At 46.8% G+C, this 13,656-nt stretch overlaps 1 protein-coding gene and 1 long non-coding RNA gene across 8 annotated transcripts in view; both read left to right on the top strand.

Moving 5' to 3' along the window:
• The window catches only part of DPP6 (dipeptidyl peptidase like 6), an 823,115-nt gene that overhangs the window by 351,338 nt on the left and 458,121 nt on the right, over positions 1 to 13,656 (top strand). The window contains exon 1 of one of the 4 annotated variants that reach the window (XM_077849558.1): positions 3,728 to 4,108. The exons of the other annotated variants lie outside the window; for them this stretch is intronic. Within the exon in view, the coding sequence (XP_077705684.1) occupies positions 4,052 to 4,108 (57 nt within the window). The 5' untranslated portion in view covers positions 3,728 to 4,051. Of the gene's footprint in view, positions 1 to 3,727; positions 4,109 to 13,656 lie in introns of those variants that run through there. 4 annotated transcript variants of the gene reach the window in all.
• The window catches only part of LOC144284695 (uncharacterized), a 105,138-nt gene continuing 99,190 nt past the window's right edge, over positions 7,709 to 13,656 (top strand). For 2 of the 4 annotated variants that reach the window (XR_013353135.1, XR_013353136.1), the window contains exon 1: positions 7,709 to 7,763. This is a non-coding gene — a long non-coding RNA (uncharacterized LOC144284695). Of the gene's footprint in view, positions 7,832 to 13,656 lie in introns of all 4 variants that reach the window. The other 2 variants (XR_013353140.1, XR_013353139.1) reach the window with 2 other exon arrangements.

Genomic DNA, 13,656 nt, shown 5'->3' with positions numbered 1-13,656 from the left:
TCAGGGCGGTGCAGTATGGAGATCCTGGGCCCAAACTGCCCAGGTTTACATCCTGCCTTGGCCACTTAGTCTCTGGATAACCACGGGGTTCTCCCAATATCGATTTCCTTTTGTAAAACGGGGGAGATAGCAGTGTGTGCCGTGTGGAGTTGCTCAGGTTGGGTGTACTGCACGCAGCGCAGTAACAGGTGACTGCTCTTACTGTTATTTTTAGCGGGCGCAGGTAGGCACCATCCCTTTGCTAAGTATCCATGACATCAACCAAATATTCGTGGAGGAAGGTGCGGGGAAGGAGTGTGGGCAGGTGCCTTTTGGGGTTCTCCTGTTCCAGCTGGAGTCTCCCTTGACTCTTGGACTTATACTTCCCACCGTCTCTAGAATTTGGAAACCATAGTATTTATATGTGATGCTTTCCCGAAACTTATCTATAAATTCCTTTTTTAAAATTTTTTTTGTTTTTGATCTGCACTACTGTGGGGAGGACAGTGCACACTGGTTGTTAGCCTCTTCTCTGACGGAGGAGGTTCAGATGGGAGTGCTGATAATGCACAGGAGACTTTAGTCCCACTCTCCCTGGAACTGGGTCTCTGGATTTGGAGTGATACCCACTTTCTGCAGAAGGATAAGCATCAGCAGAGTGTCCTCTGGAGGGATAATGATTTTTAAATATGGATAAACTGTGGCCCATTGTCTCTGTGTTTTAAATGTTGCTTGTCATGAGAACATATAACACAAGATCAACTCTTTCCACAGACCGAGTGAGCACAGTTCTCTACAAGCACCATGTGGCACAGCGCCTCTCCAGAACGTTGTTGTTTTCCGTAGCAAACATTTCATACCCAGCAATTCTGTCTCCACCTCCCTGCAGGCCTAGCAACCACCATCCTGTCCTCTGCTTCCAGGACGTGGACCGTTTCAGATTCCTCATCTATGTGGAACCACCCAGTGTTTCTCCTGCATTTGGCAGGAGAGCCTGCCCTTTCTCTTTTAAAAGCAGTAAAGTCAAGTATGCAGAAAAGTCAGCTGCCTGGGGACTTGATGCCAGAAAATTCCAGGGCAGGGTTCTGAGTGGCACAGTCTGGCCTGGCCCTTGACCCGTGATTCTCTAGCTTTTCCATCTAGCAGCTACAGAAAAGAGATGGGATGAATGGGGGGGTGTGGGTGCTGGGAAGGCTGGCCAGGCCTGCACTCTGGGGATCTCATGATCTGATGCCAGCAGGAGACTCTTTTGAAGTATCAGGTATAATCTTGCAGATGTAGGTGAACTTTGCTTTTAGCCATATTCATTTTAGATATAAAATAATACATAAGGTCCTTACTGAGAAGTAAGATGGAAGTGCCAGAGGGGGTTTCATGTCCTCCTCCATCACACAACCTAGCACACCCAGGGTACAACTCACTCTCACTAGGTTAGACCCAGGGCTCTGGAAACGGTGACCAGGGGGCAGGGCCCAGCTCCCTTCACTTCGCCTTCTTCTGTTGTTGTCTCTGTCCTTGGATATCCATGCTGGGGAGTGGTTCTGGCCTCTGTGGATTTGCAACGGATCCTTTCAGAGATGCTAACAGTTGGTGGGTTCAGATTTGATCCCCCTCTGGTGTTTCACTCAAGAGGAAACTCTGGAGGACAGACCAGCTCTGAGATGCTCAGGAGTGAGACTGAAATAGTAAAAGGGTATTTTGCAGCTGAGCCCACTGTGGTCCCGGTGTGGCCACTCTACTTCACTTCTCACTGAGTTCCCCCCATCCCCGCTGCCACAGCCACTGGGGTCCAGGTACATGGGGAAGAATGGCTGCTCAGCTCTTTTCACTGGGTCTTTGCTGCTGGGGTTCCCAGGGCAGCTTTGCTTGCCAACCTCATGATGCTGGAGTGGCTTCTGGAGGCCAGGGATGTGACCAAGTGGGGTGCGCACCCTCCACTTAGGAGCCTGTAGCTGTAGGAAGACGCCCCCGCGAGGCTTCTTGGCCTGGCACGCTCCTTGCAGCCAACGCTGATAGTAACTCACACTCAAAACCAGTAGCAGGACTACAAAGAGTTAGACAGGGATCCACACCATTGCTGTTCTCACCCTGGAAATACAGTGTCCTGTGGGGAAGTTTAAACAAAAGCAACAAAACACAAACCAGACCTTTACTGTGTGATGGGGGTTTAGGTGGGATTTTCCTTTTTTTTTTTTTTTTTTTTTTTTTTATTCTTAGGTAAACCATACAAACTCCCAGCTGCCTATATTGATGTCTTAGAATCAGTGCCAAGTAAATACTTAGCCCAGAATTAAGTTCAGGCTGTGGTAGAGGTGACCGGGCAGCTCTGCCATGATCTGGATTCATCTGTCAATTCCAAAGAAGGATACGGTGCCTTGGATTTCACAAGTGTGTTTATTTTTGTAAAGTGACTAGGGGTCAGGGGTGTTGGGAAGGAATTGAACAAGAAACCTACTAGGAAATAGCTTTTTCATGGAAATGCACCTACTTTGTCTTTGCTCAGATGCTGGGCTTTACAGAGATGCAGGAGGAAGGACTTTCTTACTGACAGTATTTATTAGTGCTGAGTGCAGGGATGCTGTGCTCCCCCAGGCCAGTGAATGCCTGTGGCCTGAAAGCCTTTGGGTGGAGGTAGAAGATCTGGCCTGGAAGGAGCTAGAGAGCACTCACAAAGGGCACTGCTCACACACAGGGGCAGCCCAAGCTCAGCAGGCTAAGCTGGTCTGTGTTTCTGGAAGGCCACAGGACATTTCCACCTGTAAACTAGTGGCTAATCAAGCTTTACTCAGAGCTAATCAGCGCGGCCCACATTGCATTTCTCCTCCGCCAGCCAGCTTGTGTCCCCCCAGGGGCAGGGGTGAGGGGCAGTGCAGCAGGGTCCAGCAAGGTGGCAAGGAGACCAGGCAGGGACAACAGGACTGCCCTGTCTGTCCTGCTGTCTCCTTGAGCTCAGGACTCAGCAGGGAGCCTTGCTCCTATAAGGTCACCCCAGATGCTGTGCTCCTCTTTTTTTTTTTTAATTTTTTTTTTTTTTTTTAATTTTAACCGACAGACACCCTTGAGGTTCTGGTTGATTTTTCAGAGAGAAACCGGAGATTCTTTGAGTAAAAAGAGGAAACGTAGTAAGTTTCTGAATTTGAAGGAAAATAAAGGCCAAGATTCCCACATCTAGCACGCCTGCAAAACCCACCGGGCAAACGGGAAGGATGCCATGCCTCGGTGCCCACCGACCATCTGCCTTCTCGCAAGCACGGGCACTTAGGTGACAGAAGGGAAAGACACAGCCCATCTCCCTCCTGTCCCCTTAGCGGCCCCCTTCCGCGTCGGCGTCCCGGTGTGACCTGCTGCCCAGCACGGCTGCTGCGGGGGCACAGGCTCGGCCACCTGGGGAGGCCGGGCGGCGAGGGCGAGGGCGAGGGCGAGGGCGAGGGCGAGGGCGGGCGGAGGTCCCCAGGCCCGGGGGCCGCGGGCGCCCCCGCCGGGTCCCCTGCCCCTGCCCCTGCCCCCGCACCCCCTCCCGCCTCCCCCCTTCCTCCTCAGCCCCCTCCCCCTGGCGTCCCCTCCCGCCCCTGGGGCTCCCTCCCCAGCTCCTCCCCCCAGCCCCCTCCGGCCGCCCCTCCCCCGCTCCCGGAGTCCCCCCGCCCCCTCCCCACCCCGGCGCCCCCTCCCCAGCCGAGCAGAGGCCGGAGCATGCGCCGTGCGCCGCGGGAGGCGGGCGGCGGGCGGGAGCGGCGCGCATCACTCGGGTCCCCTTCCTGCACGGCGCCGCCAGTTGCCGGTTGCTAAGCAGTTACCATTGTTTCTGTGGCGATTGCGGAGGCTGTTGCTAATTGGAGAAGCCCCGCTAAGCCGCAGCATCTCCCCTGTTCGGATCCGCTCTCGGCTCCTTGCATCTAAAGAGAAAACTAGGCTGGTCTACCCACTCGCCCTCCCCCATCCTCCCCAAAATAGCCGTGTGATTTCGGAAGTATGGACTAAATCACTCCCCTCCCCGCCGATCGGACTCCCGTGGCTCGACTCACCGTCAGACCGCTCCTGCCCCTGTGCGGGTGTGCGCCCTGGCCAGGGCATCATGACTACAGCCAAGGAGCCAAATGCTCCGGGGAAATCCGTGCAGCAGCAGGAACAGGTAATGCTGCTTTCTGGAGTGTGCCTGTGCGTGCGTGCGTGGGGGATGTGTGTTTCTTGAATGATTTTCTCTTAGCGATGACTGTCCTCACCTGAGCCACAAAGCCAGAGGTGAAACAGGCACTGAGCAGAGTGCAGCCGGGGTCTGCCTTCTACCCTCCTGACTTCTATTTTTGCAAGATCCCCTGGTCTGTCCATACTGCAGGGCTCGGGAGCAAGCATCTGGCGAGGTAAACTTGGTGTGGGGGCACCTCTGGACAAAGGCCTCTTTCGGCACCAGCTGCCTGATTATGCATTTGTCAGTTGTGAAGGTTTCCAACTACTTTGTAATTCGGGGGGCTGGGGCAGGGAGGGATGGAGGAGAGGGGCGGCCCTTCCTCAAATTTCAGTGTATTCTGACCCTCCAACAACACTTTGATCTGGTTCTAACTCAAGTCTAAAAAGGATACATGAGCAATGTTGAAAGGACTTTTCTTTGATACCTGTGTCCCTTTTCTGCTTCTTCTCCTTAAGTATCTCCGAAGGAGTGAACAGATTGTTGCTCATCCTGGGCATTTAGAGGGGGCACACTCTCCTCACTAGGAAAACTGCCCGGCTGGGACCCAGTGGGACCTCCATCACCACCAGCTGAGAAGTAGCAGGCCTTGAGGGGCTGGCCGAAGGTGGCCAGGACCGCTCGGGTGTCCCCATATGGCACAGGGTGTCTGCTCACCCTGCCGCTCAGTCGGGCCTGCCATCTGCAGAGGCTCTGAGCCTCAGGCTCAGGAGTGAAGGGGAACCAGCAAGCTGTGTTTTACCACTCGTGTAGATATTGTAATTCCCTTCTCGAAGATCGTGAGGGTTCTTATCTTTTAATCACTGCTTGGTTCTCCTCAGGCAGATCATTAAAATAGATCCTGGGAGACACCAGTAGATTCCCAGAGCAGTTTGCTCAAGCCTGGTAAATCAACAGCATAAGCTGATCTCTCCGATTTATTTCAGGGGTGTTGTTAGCCACCACTTGCTAGGATTTGGGCCAAGAAACGAGAGCCCATTAGAGTTCAGGAAAGCAAAGAGCCTTTTCAGGGATAGTGTGTGATGGTCTCGACATCAGCTATTCACAGACAGTATGAAGACAACTTTGGATCTGTATTTAGTGGGAGATTTTTTTTTTTTTGTCATTTCCTCAAAGCCCATTTTTTGATTAAAAAAAGAGAGACCACTTTATTAGTAGTATCATCACCATTACCATCATCTAAAGAAATTAAATTCAATTTTAATTTCTTCTGGGCAGAAGATTTTATAAATACAGAAGTCTAAGAATCCTACATTCACTAGGAGGGCTCGTGTGAAGGTTAATGCTTGCTGTAGCATGAACACTGGGAGGTTCACAACAGGCGAACCAACCCTTACTCCTTTTAAAAAATTCTACAGAATATTTGCTCAAGAAAAAAAGATGTCCACCCCAAATTACCATCCTGTGACTAACTGGGCTTCTTTTTATTCCAGTTCTTCTCCTCGCTAGGTATAAAACAAGTGTGCCTTGGGCTTGCAGGCTCCAGCAAGGACTCGGGTAGCATTTCTGACCACAAGACAGTGGCAATGATTATGGAGAAAGCACACTGCTATGCATAGATCCGAGCCCAAAGGTGGACACTCAGAAGCCCATCTGCATTATGTAGAAGAAGGCCCACGGCTCCTGTACAACTTACTCACACTTCCCTCTACATGTCAGGAGGGTGGAAATAGTTAATTAGGGTGTGGGTTTTGGAGAATGTCTAGGGTCTTGTTTGATTTTTGTACCTTTTAATCATTGGGACCCCCCTATCCTTGCCCCTGGGGCCATGGTGGAAGATGTGAATGGGCAGAGCGAGGAGGGCAGAGGCGGCAGTGGCCGTAGGGAAGAGTCAGGAGGCCCTCTTCCCATTCTCAGGCATCTTCTTGACCCTGAGAAGGACAGAGTGCCCACCCTGTGAAGCAGAACAAATTGATCAACAGCAGGACCAGGGCAGGAGAAGCAAAATGGGATGGAGTACAAAGATCTCACATCTAACATTAATGCACCTGTAGGGGATGTTGGCTTAAATCATAATAAACTGCTCAAAACACAAAGAGGTAAATAAAATACTTAGTCATGAAGACTATTTCTTCTTCCTCCACCATTTATCGGTTTTTGAAAGACATTTAAACTCTGTTCTGTGTGCTTAGACTGCAGAGCTCTGAAGGAGTTCTCCCATTCTTTATTGCATGTTGTCCTTCGTGCTAGTGGAGCTGTGGACATAGGTGGGTGGGGGTTTATAGGGAGGCCAGGACAGAGGGATATACTTCAACAATTTTTTTTTTTTTTAAGAAAGAGAGAAAGAAGAATAAATGCCGGTTTGTGGTTTGGTTTAGTTTTTAGATTAGGGATCGTTTAACTGTATTGACGGACTTTATGGCAGAGGCACCTTATATCTTATATTGGGAGGCATTAATCTGAGGATTTGGATTTTCTGTGGCCTGCTATTTATGTCCAACACTCTTTAAAATTTATTTGGTTATTGCAATAGACTAACACTTAGTTCTTAGCAAACTAACAGAAGTATGGTACAGTTTCTTACCTACCTTGGGAGTTGGAAGGTGGGTAGCACCTGGAAATAACTTTTGTTATTACCAAGGATTAGTGTAAATTAATGAAAAACGAATCTAGGAAAAGATATAAAACCAAATTATTTTACCTATTAATTAGAGATTGCTGATTTTTCCCATTTGTCTGGCTAAAAGGCTAAAACACATACTAAATATAGAGGAATATGTAGAAGTTTTTTGTTTTTGTTTTTTGTTTGTTTTTTTAAAATGCTGTATAAACACATTCAACTCAAATGGGGAATAGACTTCTAGAAGACCACTTCCCTTTCTCTTTCCATTTGCCAAAATTTATTTTTAAGTGAGGTATTAACAGTCCAGAGATGTTTGCAAACAAAATATCATTTAAGCTGAATGAACTGAATTCATCCTTTAGCTCTAAAGCCAAGTAGATTGTAGATAGGCTCCTCAGGAAAAACCGAATCCATTCTGGCCAGCACCCTACCACACCAATGTACCCAGAGTGAAACTTAGCAGGTGAAGGAGAAAAAGCTGAGGCTGGTTTGGTTAAAATTTATTGTATGTTCTCAAATGAACTAAATCCTTCCTTAGAGAACCAAATTAAGTATTTTCCCCCCTGAAGTAAAAGCACAAATTTATTTTAAAATATACAGTCTTCATTTGAAATGACTTAAAATTGAAAAGCAGTGATCAGTAATACTGTTGAGAGTAAGAAAAGAGAGAAAGATAAAATCTCGGTGCTACCAGTGAACCAGGACACATTTTTGCTCAAATATGGAGCAGGGATGAGTTTTTAGTGGCAGATTCTGGTGTAGTGTGAATGGATACATATGCGTGTCCATGTGCATGTGCGCCTACACACAGGCCTCATGTATCACAGAATTGGAAAGATGCCGTAAGTGCACCCCAGGATCAGGTTCACTTCTCAGGAATCTTACAAATAAATGAGAATATGCCTTTTCTTAAAAGATCTCCAGAACACCTCCTTCTGTGTTCTCTTGCGGAACCTGGATCTTTTGTTCTGTGTTCAGTTCCAGAACCTCTGTAGCTTCTGGAGCCCTGAGAGCCGGCTGTCTGATAGCACTGGATGTGTAAGAGCTCTTTTTTGTTGCTTTTCACTATTCTCCCAGATGCACAAGGCCAACTATATAGCCCTGAGGTGTGTAATCACCTATTAAGTTAGGAGCCCCAGGATTTAGTGTAGATTGAGAGGTTAAATTATTTACCCTTTGTGATTATAATGCCGTTGCAAAGAGTTTTCTGAAGTGACTGAGAGCCCCAGGATCTAGTGTAGACTGAGAGGTTAAATTCTTTACCCTTTGTGATTAGTATATGTGCTGCCGAAGCGAGCACCACCCTTTGTGATTATAATGCCATTGCAAAGAGTTTTCTGAAGTGAGTGAAATTTTGTAAACAGCACATTCTGTAAAGCAGACATTAAAATGCATAGAGATTGGAATTCTAAGAGAAGACACACCTTTCCAGGAGGACACATGTGATGATGACCCGGGAGCGGGACTTCTGACATCTTCTGCCCAGTGCTCTTTGCATTCAATCCTGTTGCTTGCCCCATAGTAAAATCAGATACTGAAACAAAGGAGCTGGCTTTGACCATCAGGAGAGTTAAATTTTTTATGAAACTATGTTACAGGGAAAGTCAATGTGAAACATCCATAGTGAAGGTAGGAAATATCAGAAAGGGAGACAGAACATAAAGACTCCTAACTCTGGGAAACGAACTAGGGGTGGTGGAAGGGGATGAGGGTGGGGGGTGGGGTGAATGGGTGACGGGCACTGAGGGGGCCACTTGACAGGATGAGCACTGGGTGTTATTCTGTATGTTGGCAAATTGAACACCAATAAAAAATAAATTTATTATTAAAAATAAAAGAAATAGTAAAAGGAAACCCAGAAAAACAAGATTCAATATTAGGAAGTGCCAACACTGACTTACTTCTGAGGTGGTCCTTCCACAGCTCAAAGAGCGGCAATGGATGCAGTGGTGGTACTAGTGCACATTAAGTTTTATTCTGCTCGTGGTCTAAGTCATGTAAGGCCCTCTGGACAAAAAGGAGACTTGAAGGAACAGGACAAGAGTCAAAACCATAGGTTCTTAAGATTGTGGAGAAAGTTATCTAGGTCTCTGAAGAAAGAAACATTCTGGCTGCCAGTTGGGTCGATGTGTGGAAGAAGAGAACTCAAAAATCAGGCATCCTAGCAAGAGCATGTGCAGAATGAGATGTGCATGCTTAGGATCTCCAGGTAGGTCCTGGCGAGGAGGGGCAGTGGCCAGGGAGAGGACCGGGGGTGCAAGAGTGGGGAGCAGCACAGTCTTTGTGCAGAGGAAAGGTGGGACTGGTGTGGTGCTCTTCTTAGAGGAGGTGCTCTTCTTAGTCTTATCCCCAGAGAGAACAATGTGCAGTGAGGCAAGCAGCTAGCTTGAAGCCATAATCTACTTTGCTCTGGTGGTGACAGAAGTTCCCGTCTTCTGGGATGCAAGTTATGCCATAGACTAAATGAGGTCCATAAGCAAGTGTCACTCAAGAGGCTATGTGAAAACCCAGACAATCCCACATTGCCTGTATGCAAGGCCCAAATTCAAAACAAATGGAAAACAGATGACTTTTCTTTTTGAAAAATGGACATGTCATATTCTCATATTCTCTGGCTTTGAACACATTATATTACATTATACTGACATCACATTGAAAGTGATCCTGCCCCTCACTCTCACTACAGGAACTACCATGGAACGCTTGCCCAAGACCTTCAAACGCTTCACAGGGAAAACCTGAGGGACTTAGAGGGTTGGAGGAGGCTGCCCACTAACCTTTCACCAAAATATCATCCCCTCCAGGATGCCCATGGACAGTGTGAAGATGCTCGTCACTTGCAGTGACAAATGCCCACCATGTTTCTGCCTCATTGGGAAGTGCAGCATTATGATTTTGGTTCTGCACTGGGTATTTTTTGCCCACTCTCGTGAGAAAGGGCGGAACGAGTCGGTTCATCTAGGGTTCCGAAAGTTAGAACCCTTCCTTCTCTGAGGAAGAGATTCTAATCTGGGGAGGAAGTAGGTGTCCATAAGCATATAAAGATGGATAGTTGTTTGAAGCCCTGGCTTTCAAAAGATATTGCGTGGAGGTTGTGTCTTCTTGTTTCAGATATGGCTCAGAAAGCCAGAATGGACTGAAATGTTTTAATTTCAGGTCTGGGGTTTGGTTGCCTGGTGGCCTCAAAGCGTAGGAATGGGAACCACATCCGCTGGGTAGAATGTTTGTTGTAACACTGCAGGTGGCTGACATTCTCAAACCCTTTCTGCCTGGGGTCCTGCGTACCCCGTGAAGTGGGAATGGAGAGGGAAGGGGAGATGGGAATCGTTCAGGGAAAGTAGCCCCAGAGGTTGTGATCTGATCTAGGAAGTTCATTCCGAGTCCTCCTTGTCCCTCCATCTGTTGTTAGATTTTAAGACTCCTTCGGGCCTCATCCTGGGGCCTCCAATCGCTACTAGGACCCGCAGCAGTCCATTATTTGCTCACAGCTGACCTTTCAAAACCTTCACGTGTGCTCCGCCACCTGGACCTGGCTAGATGCCTGAGACAAGCCAATCCCTACGAAACATTTAAGGTTGTCAGTTGTAATGCGCTACTCACCTTGAGAGCATCCATAGCTTGAGCAACAGCTGTTGGTGATGAAACCCAGCAGAGCCGTGAATGGCTGGAATTTCCGGTTCAAAGTTATAGCACAGCCAATGGAAGAAAAAACAATAGGATGTTGTCTCACAATCATTAATGACAGATTAATTAGAGGTCAGGGTGAGGACAGTGTTGGCAACCCCTGAAATCACTGATAGGTTGCCCGTGTCCTGTTAAGTACCTCTTATTTCTGCATTTACATTAGATCTGGCCTCTTATCACTCGAGCCCCAAATAACAGACACTGTTGCAGCTTTTGGCTTCCAGTTCCGGGAGGATTTTGCGGTAATGGAGTAGAAATTCACAGCAATCCCTTCTTAGGAAAAATTGCCATGAGCGCACACATTAAGTCAGTGCTGGGGGCCAACTGTGATAGGGGTGTCCATTTATTTTTAATAGTGGTGGCTAGGGTGCCGTAGGATCCAGAACCCGACCCCCACCCCCCCACGGCTTTAGAAAACGTATTAGTGATATACTCGAGTCTTGATAATAGACTTTTCCATGACAATTTATATATTATCCCTTTACTAGTATCTGATCAATGTTTTTAGAGATTTAACTTCCTCCGCCAGAACTCAAGAAAAACCGCTTTCCTCCCTCTGAAACGGCATGAGACTCTGAGCATCATCTTAAGCTGCTACGTTGTTAATTTGGAACACTGGCTTCTAAAAAATGTCCGTGGGTGTGCCTGTGAGTGTAGGGAGGGGAGCCGGACCAAAAGGCACCAGTGCAATCTGCTCGATAAAATGGGGAGACTGGTGGTGGGAATGGGGGGGGGCACTTTCGAAACATTTTTGAAAGGTCAGAGTCTGTGCTCTGACTCGCTCGAATGATTCCCCTTGAATGTAATGGGAATTCATGCTCTGGGAAGGATAGATTCAACCCTCCAAGTCGGTTACCCACAGCAAGATGAACATCACAACCCCGAATTCGAAACATACCCTCTTGATTTTCTCTCTAGAAGTTAACATGCAGCAGAGCTACGTCACGGTGGTGACGTATGTTTTAAAATTAACGGAAGAATTTACTTCTCTATGTTGAAGAGGCAAGTTTTATTCCCCATGTTCGAATATTGGCAGTTGTTATGGGGTTTGCTCAGGGAATTCTGAAATATGACACTTGCTGCCTATCCTAAATCAGGTCTTCAAATGGGAGAGGGAAGGAAACATATTTTTAAATGTTAATAGCCCGCTTGATCCCCCATCCACTTATTAGACAGATGTCGGATCAGAGAAGGATTTTTATTTTGATGAATAGGAGACATAGAAGAGAAGCCAAATGGGAGAGAAGGAAGCTGTCTGGGACGGCTCAAGGTTGGGAGGGCAGAGGGATGGATCCCCAGGTGTGCTCTTGCAACCTGTGGGACAGGACAGGGAGGACCAGCGCTGACAGGAGATGCTTCTGGAGAACAGGAAATGCTTACACGCGAGTAGTTTGGAGCATGGTGGCCTGGGAAGTACAACCCTGGAAAGCAATGGAGAGTTAGTGGAATTCTGGAAGAAAGAAAAGAAATCTGCACTTAGGGCAGATTTGGGGGAATATACGAAACTGGAAGAATGGCCTGGATGTAAAAATGATACTTTGTGAGGGTGATTGTTCTTCTAGGTATGTTCTGACTGCCTGAGAAGAGTACTGGAAGCCTCTAGTTTTCAAAGAACTTAAAATGGTTTGTGATGCCCCAGATAGAATTCAAGTTTACTTAGAAGCAACAGGTACTTTATGGTATCGAGGTACATACACACATATGACTGTTAACATGTGGATAAATAAATGCAGTATTACTTGAAGCAGCTTGAAAATTTTCTAAGACTTGATATAATTAGGAAACCTGGCTCTGATTTTTGAAAAAGGAAAAAAATGCTCCATCCCTCCAATTCCACATCATAGGGTACACAGGTAAAGAGTGAGAACTTTGGTAGGCATGAACTGATCTGTCCTTGTTAAATATCATAGCCTTAATGCCTCAAACTCTCTTGCTGCATTTTATGGAATTTATCTCCTTCTTACGAGGATGGGGTGGACACTTTCCCTTCTCGACAAGAACCCTCTTTTCCAGAAAGTGGGAGAACACCAACTCGGTGGGTCTTCCTCCGGCTACCTGAAGGACCTGGGGCGGATCTCGGCTGAGGCCCTACCAGGAATAATGCTCATCACACTGGTGCTTTTTTTTTTTAAAGATTTTATTTATTCATGAGAGACACACACACACAGAGGCAGAGACACAGGTGGAGGGAGAAGCAGGCTCCATGCAGGGAGCTCGATGTGGGACTCGATCCCAGGACTCCAGGATTACACTCTGGGCCAAAGGCAGATGCTCATCACTGGGCAGTGTTCTGTGCTTAAATGTTCTCTTCAAAGCACCAGTGTGCACAGAGCACTGCTCTTAGCATGGACATTTCAAGCCATCATTTAGCAAGTACTTAACTACGTGTGTTGATATCACAATTATATTTGAATGGATGTTTTTTCCAGCATCCGGTGAGGGCTTGTGTGTCCATTCTAAGATGGGTTAGTCTAGAGGATCATAGAACATTTGACGTTTAATGCATTTTACAGACTATCTATCTTGCCCAGTGATTTTTGGACTTTTGTTTTAGTAACAAACCTTTTTTCCAAAGGGAATAAGTCAAATTCAACATGTAAAAGAGGTGAAAACCCCCTAATGGCCCCCAGACATGTCAGCAGCAGATACTCCCCAGTAGTGGGCCCCTGAGACATGTTAGCAGAGCACCCCCTTCAGCAGTTTGGAGCACAGCGTACAAACCAGATATCTAATTGAGCAGTCTGATTTTACACAAGAGGAAATAAGGCTCAGAGAGGTTGAGTAAATTCACCGAAAGCACGCAGCTGGCAAGCTGCACAGTGAGAACATAACCATTGCCCTCTCCTTTTCTTTTAGTTCCAAATCAAGGAATCCCAGGTAAGACATGGTAAACATAATACACTAAGAAGATTAACACAAAAACTAATATGAAGAGAAAACTTCAAAGATAATAAAGTGAACAAATTAAATGCAAATTTAGGAATCCTTGTCTGGACTTCAGTTGAGAAAAGGCAAATACTTAAGGCCATTCTCTGTCTGCGTGTCTTATGGATAGATGTAGCTGTTCTTTCTTTTTATTGTACCATCTCTGGAGGCACTAGGGCTTTTGTAGCAGTTTTTCATATTTGATTAGTTATTTAATGAGTTGCTTTTGAAACAAGGAAAAAATGAGGATATAACAAATATTTTTCTCCTGATTTTTAAAAGTATCAACAATTAATAAATTCTGTGTGATTTGGAAGTATAC

Source organism: Canis aureus, chromosome 15, assembly GCF_053574225.1.
Source record: "Canis aureus isolate CA01 chromosome 15, VMU_Caureus_v.1.0, whole genome shotgun sequence".
NCBI lineage: Eukaryota > Metazoa > Chordata > Mammalia > Carnivora > Canidae > Canis > Canis aureus.
The sequence above is the reverse complement of the archived record's forward strand: the minus strand, read 5'-3'. Positions and strand labels throughout refer to the sequence as shown.